Source organism: Phocoena sinus, chromosome X, assembly GCF_008692025.1.
Source record: "Phocoena sinus isolate mPhoSin1 chromosome X, mPhoSin1.pri, whole genome shotgun sequence".
Lineage (NCBI taxonomy): Eukaryota > Metazoa > Chordata > Mammalia > Artiodactyla > Phocoenidae > Phocoena > Phocoena sinus.
In genome coordinates, this window is record NC_045784.1 from 88,317,431 (window position 1) to 88,330,101 (window position 12,671).

General features: G+C 49.0%; 1 protein-coding gene across 1 annotated transcript in view; it reads right to left on the minus strand.

Annotated features, from left to right (window-relative positions):
- Positions 1 to 11,941, minus strand: part of LOC116747629 (glycine receptor subunit alpha-4) — a 28,050-nt gene extending 16,109 nt beyond the window's left edge. Inside the window, exons 1-7 of the mRNA XM_032620067.1 lie at positions 11,569 to 11,941; positions 9,666 to 9,796; positions 9,313 to 9,380; positions 8,457 to 8,680; positions 8,247 to 8,329; positions 6,370 to 6,510; positions 3,269 to 3,483 (exon numbers count right to left, since the gene is read on the minus strand). Coding sequence (XP_032475958.1) covers positions 3,269 to 3,483; positions 6,370 to 6,510; positions 8,247 to 8,329; positions 8,457 to 8,680; positions 9,313 to 9,380; positions 9,666 to 9,796; positions 11,569 to 11,639 — 933 coding nt within the window. The 5' untranslated portion in view covers positions 11,640 to 11,941. The remainder of the gene's footprint in view (positions 1 to 3,268; positions 3,484 to 6,369; positions 6,511 to 8,246; positions 8,330 to 8,456; positions 8,681 to 9,312; positions 9,381 to 9,665; positions 9,797 to 11,568) is intronic.
- Positions 11,942 to 12,671: the final 730 nt, after the last annotated feature.

A 12,671-nucleotide genomic window follows, 5' to 3' on the forward strand; every position in this document is an offset into this window, starting at 1 on the left:
CACTGAGCCACCTGCAGTCGTGTAGATCAAGAACCTGGCAAAGAGACAGCCATGGGTGCCTTTGAGAGCCCTAGCCCTCATAAAGGCAAAGAAGGAGTGGCTTCCGGGAGCATGGGGAATGGCCATCCCAGCTGAGTTCCCTTACAAAGCGAGCCTCTGCTGCTCTCATCCTGGACACTAGAGTTGTACTGGGGGTGGAATTGCTGTGGCTTTCAGAAGCCCCTGACCTGGCACTACCTTTTTCCTTGGGGTTCCCATAAAATCTAATGTTGCAGAAACTCAAGAGTGAGCGGAAGTTCCCTGACTTAGTCCCTTGCTCTGTGGGGCTGGCCAATGAAACTATTTATGCCTACATATTTTGCTTCTTGGCCAATGAGGCCAAGAAATTGTCCCCAACATAGAGAACAGACTTGTGGTTGCCAAAGGGGAGGTGGGGTGGGGAAGGGAAGGACTGGGAGTTTGGGATTAGCAGATGTAAACTGGTATATATAGAATGGATTAAAAACAAGGTCGTACTGTATAGCACAGGGAACTACATTCAATATCCTGTGATAAACCATAATGGAAAAGAATATGAAAAAAGAATTTCTCTATGTGTATAACTGAGTCACTTTGCTGTACAGCAGAGATTGACACAACATTGTAAATCAACTATACTTCAATAAAAATATATATACATAAAAAGAAAAGGTCATCAAAATCTGATAAGGCATCAAATACGGCAACCCGCACCCCAAATCAAACCAAATCAAATAATCCTCCAACAAAGTCCATTTTTTCCATAAGAGAAAACGAAGTGATTCCTGGGAGCAGAGGGATTGCGCTTGCTTACAGGAGGGGACTGGAGGAAGAAGTTCTCTCAGCAATAATAAGGCATAAATTGCAGCATTTCCCTGAGTTAGAGGAGAATCTCCTTCTTATGTGGCAGTGGCAATAAACAAGGGCAGGTTCTTAGGTCTGAACTACTTTTCTGCCTCTGGCCTTCATACAAGGCCACTACTGCAGCTCCACCTGGCCCTGTAGCCCTCGCCTAATCCCAGTATGCCTCTCAGAGCCGCTTCAATATCCTTGTCCATTTAGGAAATACATTTACAGGCCTACCTCAGAGATATTGTGGGTTCAGTTCCAGATCACTGCAATAAAGCAGATATTGCAATAAAGCGAATCACACAAATCTTTTGGTTTCCCAGTGCATATAAAAGTTATGTTTACACTACACTGTAATCTCTAGTACGTGTGTAATAGCGTTATGTCTAAAAACACAATGTGTATACCTTAATTAAAAAATACTTTTTGCTAAAAAAATGCTAAGCATCATCTGACAATGCAGGGTTGCCACAAACCTTCAAGTCGTTAAAAAACGCAGTATCTGCTATGTGCAATAAAGCGAAGTGCAATAAAAAGAAGTATGCTTGGACTTCCCTGGTGGCGCAGCGGTTGAGAGTCTGCCTGCCGATGCAGGGGACGCGGGTTCGTGCCCCGGTCCGGAAAGATCCCACATGCCGCGGAGCGGCTGGGCCCGTGAGCCATGGCCGCTGAGCCTGCGCGTCCGGAGCCTGTGCTCCGCAATGGGAGAGGCCACAGCAGTGAGAGGCCCGCGTACCGCAAAAAAAAACAAAAAACAACAACAAAAAAAGAAGTATGCTTGTATAGGAAGTGATCTCTGACAACTTCCCCTAGAACATTAGATCTTTTTTTTTTTTTTTTTTTTTTGCGGTACGTGGGCCTCTCTCTGCTGCGGCCTCTCCTGCCGCGGAGCACAGGCTCTGGACGCGCAGGCCCAGCGGCCATGGCCCACGGGTCCAGCCGCTCCACGGCATGCGGGATCCTCCCGGACCGGGGCACGAACCCGCACCCCCCGCACCGGCAGGCGGACCCCCAACCACTGCCCCACCAGGGAAGCCCAGGACATTAGATCTTAATCTGAGTTTTGTCACTATTTATCACCAGAGGGCTTAGGACCACCTCAAAGGTTTCCTGGTGACTCAAAAATGATTGGAAACACCACCAGCTGCTTTAGGCCTAGGTCTACCACCCAGTTCTTTCCACCTAGACTCCTAATAATTATAACAATAGTTAACATTTATTGAGTGGTTATTATGTGGCAAACACTGTTCTCTGTGTTCATACATTATCTTATTTATTACTTGCAATAACCCTATGGAAGAGGTAATATTTCCATGTTACAGGTGAGGAGACTGAGACATTAAGGTCTTTACCTAAGATCACCATTAGTAAATGACAAGGCAGGGACTTAAATCAAAATCTACCTGACTCTATTCTGTTACTCTTAACCACTATTACCCCCACCCCCACCTCCCCACTATATAGCAAATTTGTAAATTAACTCTGGGTGTCTGGATTACCCCCTGTTTAAGTCCCCAGTAAAAATCTTCTTAAAAATAAACACTGGGAGATGGGCCATCACAGCGCCTGGTTTCCATCAATACAGAGCAAGAGGGAATATATTCACTGGAAGATCTGCAAAAGCTGTGTTGTTTTGGTTTCCCATTATTTCTCCATGGCCTAGTACAGTGCCTGGTACATAGTACATGCTCAGTAAATATTTATTGAATGAATGAATGAGTTTGCTCCCTGATTTTCTCAGAGCCTTGCTGACTGTAAGGACATTGAGGTGACGACCTCTAAATTCCGCACATGAAGACATGAGGCAGGGAGAACCTAGGCCCAGTTCCATCAGCACAAATCTCTCTGCATAATCAAAATATCACCAGGCCCTAGGTGATCAGAGTCTACTGACTTTCATTGCTATTTGCTACCTCAAAGTTTTCTCACCCCAAAAGAAGGGACATTGTCTCTAGAGTTTTTTGTAATAGTATCCGATTTCCGACATAGCAAGAAACAGATGTCGGATTGTTTGATTGTTTCTTGTGAAGCATGACCTTGAGAAAGTCATTCTATCTCTCTGGGCTGCAATGCCCTCATCTGTACCATGAGGGAGTGGGACTTTCTACTTGCTAAGGGTCTTTTAATCTTGGACATGCTAGTATTTCCTGATGAAAGTCAAAGTAAGTCAGCACTGTCTCTACTCGTTCCCCAGCCAGACAGCATCTGCAACCCCAGCCTCCACACTGTTGGCAATGTTATTAGCGGTATGTTCTGGGGGAAGAGAATGCAGGCCACCTGCTCTTGCTCGATGGCTCTTCTCTACCTTAAATCCAAGGAAAATAGTCAGCAGGAGGGAACAGGGGATGAATGGGAAATGGGGAGCTCTATGGCAAGCAAGTTCCCTTGCATGTCTCTTCACCTTAGGCAAAGAGGTCCGGGAGCCAGAGCTCTGAGTTGTCATTGTGAGCACAGTGGTGATGCCTAGGCCCACCCGGGCAGGGGCAGCATCCATGTTGATCCAGAAGGAGACCCAGGACAGGATGACGATGAGTAGGCTGGGGATATACATCTGAATCAGATAGTAGCCCATCTGTCGTTCCAGGTGAAACTTTACCTCGATGCAGGTGAATTTCCCTGCAAGGAAAGAGGTGAGGTATCAGGCCCCAGGTCGCCAGCCTGCAGCTGAGCCTGAGAGGCAGGACAAGGGCAGCTCTATTTCTGTGGGTCAGCCTCTGGGCACCTAACCTGCGCCAATAAATGAGCCTTTCGAAATGGCCCCAGGGAGCACCAGATGCGTGTTTTGAGACAACTCTCAGAGAAGCCACTGGGGACTTGACCTCTTGCTCCCAGCACTTTAGTTGCCAGCAGAAGGCCTTCCCTGTGACAGCACTGCAAGAGGATTAAGGGTGGGAGGGCTCCAGAGCCAGACTGTATGGGTTTGAATCCAGAACCTTCCACTCACTAGCTGTGTGACCTCAGGCAAAACACCTAAGCTTTTAAAGCTTCAGCTTCCTTGCCTGTAAAATAGAGTAACAACAATATCAACTCCATCATTGGGCAGTTGTAGGAATTAAATGAGATAATGTATTTGAGGTGTTGAGCACAGTAGGTAGCTGGTACTATTATCATGATTAACAAAATGAGCTTATACTCCACTCAAATCTCAGCAGCCTAGCTTGTGCGTGCTGGGACCCTTGAAGCTCTCTGGCAATGATTCACTGAGATAGACACTGCCTGTGTCTTAAGCAAGTAAGAGCAGGATAGCAAACATCTGGAAACAATGTCTAACAGAGACCAGCTCTGAACAGCAGGCAGCGGGTTCCCAGAAAGCATCTGGCAGCAGCATTCTATTCCATCCACAAAAAGTGCATTGGCCCCAGGCACATGTGCCAATGCTCGCCTCCTCTGCCAGCCACCTTCATTTTACCCTGCTTTCCATCCCCAAGGCTAAGAAAACACTAGCTCAGAGCTTCTGGCAGCAGACGCTTAGGCTAACCAAAGCAAAAAACAGAGGATGTGTATATTATTATTTTATTCTGGCCTAGGCTTACTCTTAACAGGACTGTCTGATCCCTCAAGGTTAGTGCTTTCATCAGTGACTGATTATGGCTTTGACATGCTGTGTGATGCTGTGATCTCTTACTCTTTCCTGAGTCCACCCACCGTGGGCTTCTTGCCATGACATGTTTTGGCTAGGTATCCATATTTTCTTTCCTTTCTTTCCTTCCTTCCTTCCTTTTTTTTTTTTTGGTGATAGCAGTTTTGTTTTCAATGACAAAATTAACACTTGTTTAGCACAGAATGAAAGTGAGAAGTAGAGAAAGAATAATAATATTCATAAGCTTACATTTGTCAAGCCCCTACTAAGTGCCCTGACTTTATATAGTTTATCTCATTTGAATCCCATAGCAACTCTTTGGGGCAGGTCAAATTATTATTTCCCATTTTATAGACAGGGATACCGAGGCTCAAAGAGATTAAGTTATGTTGCTCAAGGGCACCCAACTAGTAAATGGTGCAGCCAGAATTCAAACTCAGCTCTATCTGACTCCAGGGTTCTTGCTCTTACCTGTTGTATCATACCGCTTTAGAAACGCTTAGTGCTATTTCCTTCCAGGGTTTTTAAACACATGCTTTTGGTTTGTTTCTTTCATCACAGTAGAATCATTCTGTGTATACAACTTTGAATCTTACCCTTTTCCACTTGAAGTTTCCCATGTTGATATAAGCACCTTGCAAGCATTCTTTTTAAACGTCTGGATAATATCCCACCAAGCAGATGGGCTATGTAATTTACTTAACTTCCACCCTATTGGTGGATATTTAGAGCAGTTCCAAGTTTTTGCTAGTATAAACAGTGACCCAGGAACCCTCTTGGGGTCTAAAGTCAATATGATATTTCAGAATATTTCCTCATAATAAATTCCAGGCAGTGGAATTCCTGGATCAACAGGTAGGGAAACAAATTTAGCTTCCAGACTAAAGTTTCTTAGCGTGCCCCCTGGACCATCTGCATCAGAATCCTCAGGATGCTTGTTCAAACACAGATTTCTGGGCATCACTCCAAGCACATGTAATCAGAATCTCTGAGAGGCAGAACCCAGGAATCAATATTTTAACAGGCTCCCCAGGGAAATATAATGCATACCAAAATTTAAAACCCACCAGTCTATATACAAAATGCCAGTTTTTCCCCCTATAAAAGGTTATACCAATTTCCACTCACACCTGCATTTTCTAAATTCAGTGGCTCATTCGTCTCCCCAGCTACCTGTACCTCCACATTCACACACAAATTCATAGGGCTGCACCCAAAGCACATCAGCACACCATTGGAGTGTGATCTCCCCTCTTCAGCTTGTGGCCTCTATCTCAGGGTCATAGCTCTTCACAGCCAAATTGCCAGGGGAAATGAGGAGCTAACAGCGATTAGGGAAGCTGCAGGGGACAGACGTTCAGGCTGGAAAACCAGCTCCTCTCCATTTCCTGGCATGCTTTTCACACCTGGGAAACCAAGCCAATTCATGAGAGTTGAGCAGTGGGGACAGTGGTAGGAGGTATGGACGGTAAGCCAGCTGGTGACCTGAATTCTCTTCTCTCCTGGTTCAGTGAACTCATTGACTACTCCCAGATGTAGATTCCCCACTTTCCACGTGAAGTTGGCCCCAGGACAGGTGGAACACTCCTGCCACTCACTGGCACAGGACCATTTGTTCTGCAGCGTGTGATAGGGACAAGAACAAGGGCTTTGGCATTAGACAGATCTGGATTTGAATTCTAAATCAACCATTTACTAGCTGTGTGACTTGGCCAACTGATTCAACTTCTTAGAACCTCAGTTTTCTCTTTCTGAGAAATGGGGCTGATCACCCCTACCATAATGAGATAAGTCATATGAAGCACTTAGCGCCACATCTGGTACAGATTGGACCTTCAGTAGAGGCTAGCTGCCTTGCCCCTTTCCCTCCCATCTGGAGGCCCTCTTGTGGCCCACAGCCAGTAAAGATCTTGGATTTTTACCTGTGTTGTAGCGCTTGGTACAATAGCCTAGATCCTTCTCATCCCGCAAGGTAAACTGGGGCAGAGTCAACCCCTCAGCCACTTGGACAGCAGGAGAATCTTCCAGCCACTCAAACACGAGGTCATTCATGGTGTAGCCAACTGAAAGTGACAGAGATGGCAGAGGACTGCAGAGTGTGGTGGTTGGACGGGGGCAGGGAGAGGGTTAGAACTGGCAGGAAAGAACAAATGAGGAATAAGGCCTGGGTTTTAGGAGTTTCATGCTCATCTTGGAAAGGAAAACCATTCGGAAGAGGGTCAATTGCCTCATGGGCCCAGCCTAAGTGGGTAAATCAGAAAGATTCCTCTCCTACCTAGTTCTCAAGCTTTAGAAAGGCCCAAAGAGAAATTATTCTGGCAGACCTAGAAAGCACATCAAAAGGCTTGGAAAGATGTCAAGGAAACCAGCTGGGAACCTCCTGCCCCATCTCAAACCCAGGGGAGTAAGCATGTGTACCGACCACGTCTTGAGCTGAGCCAGCCTCAGAGCTGGGGCTTCTGCCACCTCACTCCAGGGAGGAAAGAGCTATTTATATCTTGCCAGTCATGCATGGGACAATGTGCATACCACAGACTCTCAGCCAGAGTCCTGACCTGGGGCAAATTGGGAGTTAACATTGAAAATGCCAAGTTGCTCACAGATAGCTAGTAGTACGTGAAGGCTCTTGCCACGTAGGTGACTATACTCACACGTCGGGTAGAAATGGGAGCAGAAACACCAAGGCTCACGGATGTCCAGTGTAGGGCCTTGGCCCAGAGTAGCTTTGTGACTTTGGGCAAGTCACTTCTCCTTCTGTAAAATGCTCCACCTACTTTTCAGAGCGGGTAATGAGGACCTGGATATGAAGGTGGTTTGTGAACTCTAAAAAGCTGACCACATAGGACATATTCTATCCATTACTGTTATTATATGTTAGAAACAGCCTGACAAGACTTCTTTGAGGATCAAATGGATATCTCCTGATCTCACAGTCTCACTTGTCCAGGAGATGGCAAAGGAATGGACATGGGCGATGGTCCAGCCTTGCTATCCTTTAGCTTCTCTGCACTTAGGGCAGCCTCTGCAGGTTGGCACCCCCTGCCCTTGGTAGCCCTTGGCTGACCTTGCTATCCTGGGCACTGTCCTATGCCTAGAACTGTCCTCTCCCACCTCTCTACAAAAGCTATCTGTACATACTACTATATGTAAAATAGATAAACAACAAGGACCTACTGTGTAGCACAGGGAACTATATTCAATATCTTGTAATAACCTATAATGGAAAAGAATCCGAAAAAGAATGTATATATATATATATATATATATATATATATATATATCCGAATTATTTTGCTGTACACCTGAAATTAACACAACATTGTAACTATACTTCAGTTAAAAAAATTATGTGTTCACAAGGAATCAGGGTTCAAAGACTCCCCCCTTCCCTGCCAACTCTGGATTTTTATAGGCATCTTGAATGTCTTAACTCAGGGGAAGTAAAGGTAGAATTACTTCAGGCACTGTGAGACGGAAATTATATCTGGACAGAGGAGGTACCCTTCAAATGACCCTCCATATCCAGCATAAGCACATTTGTATGTAAGGCTGGAGCCTTCCCATTCCCCAGCCCTGTGGGGCAGCCAGACCTGCCAATAGCGAAGGGATGGAAAAGCACACTGGGCTGAGTGTTAGCAAGCCCTGGCTTCTAGTCTCACCTGTGCCAAGAGCTCACTGTGTGTGCTTGGGGAAGTTCATCCCCACTCTGGGCTGCCCTTATCCTGTCTGGAATATCATGGCATGGGGTTAACTAGCTGGTATCTCAGGCCTCACTCTATGACTTTCTAGGGATACTTACAGCTTTCCAGCTGCATCGTGCAGGTCTGGATATCCATGGGGAAGTTCTTCAGGTCCATTGGGCAGGATAAAATGAGAGTCAGCCTGGCAGGGTCAGTAAGAAAGAAGTTAGGCTGGCTTACTGGGCCTCAGCACAGCACAGGGAACCCTCCGCCCACCCCTCAGCCTCTACCCCTTGCCCCGAGCTCGCCTGGCTGTATGCCAGCTGCACCTGATGCTGTAGAGCACATTTCCATTCTTGAAGATGCGCAGCAATTTGTTGTCTGTGGTCACCTCATGAAAATTGGCCCCTTTCTCATTGGCAAAGAACAGATCTGGCTTCCAAATAGAGTCCAGCATGGAGGGATCGAGGTCCAGCGAGTCATCAGGATATTCTCGGTAGGCCAGGCGTGGGTCGTTCCACTGCTGCCGCAAGAAGACATTCACCCGGTAGTCCTGAACAGAGATGGGCCCATCAGAGGCAGTGCTATTGCAGGGGCCTAGCAAGCCTACCTGGGCAGGAGGGCCATGAGGAGGAAACGCTGGGAGCACATCTCAGGGGCAGTGGGCATTTTCCACTGTGGGAGGAGCCTGCTTTGGGCTGACATGGCAAAGAAGGGAAGGGAAAAGACATTTATTAAACACTTACTGTGTGCCAGGCTCTCTGCTAAGCGCTTTCTTCATATGCATCATCTCATTTAAATCTCATGTCAACCCTGAGATGAGGGTGCTGTTAAGATCCCCATTTTACAGATGAGGAAACTGAGACAAAGAGAGATTTGAGTAACCTGCCTAAGAGATGGTAGAGTCAGGGTTTGAACACAGGTTTATCTGATTTCCCAAGCCTTGAGGCTATGCATCAAGCTACCTGCCAAACTGGACCATCTGCTGCTTAGGCTAGTCTGCCTTTAGCCACTAAAACCCTGGGCTGGGGAAAGATAAACTCCCAGTGACCAACTTTGGACATCCCATGGCTTTAGCCATGACCCTGAAACAGGGAGAGGATGGCAGAGGGAGGAAAGTCTTGCTATCTGCTGGGCTTCACCCATTCACACCAGAGTGGAAGCGGGAGCAGGGCAATGCTTTACCATGGTAGTCTCGGTGATGGAGCTGAAACTGTTGATGAAGATGTTGCAGGTCACGTTCACAGGTGGGCCTAAGAGTAGCAAAGCACAGCCATATTGGCAGGGCATTCCAGGAATCTGGGAGAAATTTCCAAGACTCCCTCCCTGAGCTTGAGGTTAGGGTACTGCTGGGAGAAGGCAGTGCCTGGCACACAGGCCCATGGGTGATGGGGAGGGGACACTCCTTCTGAGCTGTGAGAGCCAGCCCTGTACCTCCAGCCTCCTGGCCCTGAGGTAGGCAATGGAGGCTAGCTCGGCAGTATGTCCCCAAAAGAAGTGGGGAGGGAAGGGTATTTTGTAGGATGAATGATTCTTACCTTTAAAATTGGGCCTAATCCTGGCATCATATCCAGATGTTCGCCCCATAAGCTTGTCCAGGAAATCAGAGGGGGACATGGGCTGGGACACCTTGGTCCCAGATTTGACTTCTTCTTTTGCCAAGGCCACCCTGGACAGGAGAGATAAAGAATTAATAACTGAGATCTGTTGTATTCTGCCTTTATCACAGACCCTCTCCTTCCTCGTTCCCTCCCCACTTTGGCTGATCTCTCCATCAGGCAGGAGGATTAGGAGATGGGTTTCTAGGTGCCCACTTGCAAAATGAGAAGTACAGAAACCCAGAGGCCACCTTGGCCCTGAGTGGGGGCGGCCAGAGCAGGTGGCCTAAGCAGGCTCTGAAAACCCAAGGAGGCGGGTGGTGGTGCTGGTGCAAGCAGAAGTGCGTGGCTTCACCATGGGGTGTCCACACTGGCCAGGTGCTGCTGCTGGCTGCTTGTCACCTGCCTGCCGGGAGGCCACGTGGCCCTGCAGGTGGAGCAGCCAGACCCTTTCCACTGTCCTCAACCTCACTCTCATGTCACCTCTCCTGCTAGCTCCAGCCCCAGGACCCTGGGACTGGCTGTGGGCTCAGCTGTCTTGGGCCCCAACCGCCGTGGCAGCCCCGCTTTTCCAGGGTTACCTTGTCTGCAGACCTGAAAGCAGAGTCACCGTGTGCGGCCTCTCCTTGCTCCCTTTCATTCCTGGAAAGTTCCAAACACTGGCAGGACTAGGGAGGTTCCAGAGCTGAAAATCTTTCTCATGGAAGGCCTTGGGATGGGGTAAGGGGAGAACGCTGATTCTGCTGCTGGGTACTTAAGTGACCTTGGCCAGGTCACTTGCCCTCTCTAGGCCTCAGTTTCCATAAATACAATGAAGGATTTGGTCTCAAGATTTCCTAAGGGCCTGCCTTGCTCCAATCACTCAAGTGGGAATGCTACCACCAAAGTTTGGGCCTTGAGGCAACTTCCCCTCCAGCAGGGCCAGCAAGCGTCAGCTGGGTGCCCCCTTCTGCCTGCATCCTCGTATCAACTCCAGCTGAGCTGCCATTGCACTTCGGGCTGCTTTTCACTCTGAAGAAGTTTATCACTGCCCCCCACCCACTGCATCCCTGCCTGATTGCCCCCTAATGTGTCTGCCACCAGTGAGGCAGGAGGCTCCTCAGAGGCAAGCAGATCTTGGCGTGCTCTTTGAACGAAGAGGAGGAGGACGATATTGCGGTGGCACTCACCTGCCTCCACCTTGGGAGGCATTCTTCTGACCAGTTCAGCCTAAGGCACAGCCATCTTTCCTCCTCAGCTCACCCTATCCACCTAGAATGGCTCCTGGTCTAATGAGAAAGTGAGAATGGGTAGAAGGCCATTTACAAGGAGCCCAAAGCATGTCTTGCCCCCAAGCCCAGGAAATGATGGCCACTTAGTGCCCCTCCAGGGACAGCGAGTAGACAGGTTCCCCCCTGGGCAGGGTAAGGTGACTGCAGAGGGCCAAGGTTTGTTCAGCCAACATCATTGTGATGTGTTTTTGGGAAAATCCTTACTCCTTGAAGTCTCTTGGGTGAACAGCTGGCAGATGTTGGTGTCATTTTTAAGGATCTGAGGAACGTGTGGCCAAGCTGGTAGGGAGATAGGGTTGCATGACAGGACAGATGGCTTCTGTTCTGGGACTCACTCCCTAGCCCCTACCCTGGCCCAGGAAAGTCTCACCCATGCAGAAGCCTTCCCACCTGCTCTGGAGCTTTGACATCCTTTATGAAAGTCTCCTGGGATCTGACTGGGGGAGGGTGTGTCCTCCCCTGGAGCCTTCCAGACTGTGGGCTTTTTGCAAACTTCAAGGAAACTGTGCCAGAGCCCGTGCTACCCCCGGCCAGTATTTGCATGCATCTCCTTCTTACCCCACTCAGCTCACCTGAGGAGGACCTGCCCTGGCAGGGTCCAGAGGAGAAGGAAGGAGAGGGTTGCTGGAACAAGAGTTGTCATTCTGCGGGGACCCTGGAGTCCTTTCTCAGCCTGGCTGCCAAGGTGAGAGGGAGTATCCAGGCGGGAACGCCGAAAGTACAGAGCCTTCTTCCTACTTGGGCCACTTGCATGGAACCCAAGGAGGGCCGGGCTAGGAGTTGCACGCTCTCTCCTCTTCTCTCTTCTCTGCCCTGTCCTTACCAGTCAGGGGCCAGAACTATTCCCCTGGAAGTGATTCTGACACAGATAACCTGCTCCTGCTCTGGCTCGCCTGGGGCTCCGGAGGGCCTCAGCCTGCCTGCTGGGGTGCTGAAGGAGATTCTTTTTGGGCAGCAGTCACTCTCTAAACCCTGGAGAGTCTTGGAGGGGAGGGAAGAGGGAGACTGTAGGAAGATGTTTCCATCCCTCCCGCCTCCCCCTGAGATGCACCCTCTGAAAGCAGCAATTTAAAGGCACAGTCGCCAGCAGCTGGAGTGGGGTTCCGAGCGAGCCTGTGTGCTGTGTGCTGGGGAGGAGCTTGGGCTGCCGCTGCAGCCTGGAGAGGGCCGGAGGTGTTCTGTCTAGCTTCTAACTGTCTAGCTGGAGGAGTGCATGCAGGCTGCCCTGATTCCCCAACCTCCCCAGCAGTTCCCCTTTTAGCCTGGAGCCAAGCTGTGGCCGAACTCTAAAGGCTTAATGATTTTCATAAGGGGGACAAAGACCTGAGAGGGTTTAGGGGGGCCAGTGGGTTTCCTCCAGCTGACAGCTTCAGGGATGAGAGGAGGTGAGGAGGAGGCTGAGGGCAGGGGTGGCTTTTCCTCAACCCTCTGGGTGGAGGCACAAGGGATGTATAAGGCAGAGGAACTTCAGAGTTCTCCTATGTCTGCCTGCCTATCAGTCTGTCCATCTGTCTGTCTGCATGACCCATCTTCATCCTTGTAGTTGTGCATCCTCTTTCCTGCCTGCTTGCCTCCCTTAGCTCATCTCTGCTGAGCTTGGGGGGCTCTCTTTAGCTCTCTGAATCCCCCTTTCCCCAGCCTGGCGAGGCTGTAAGGAGGAATAGGTGTCCCTGAC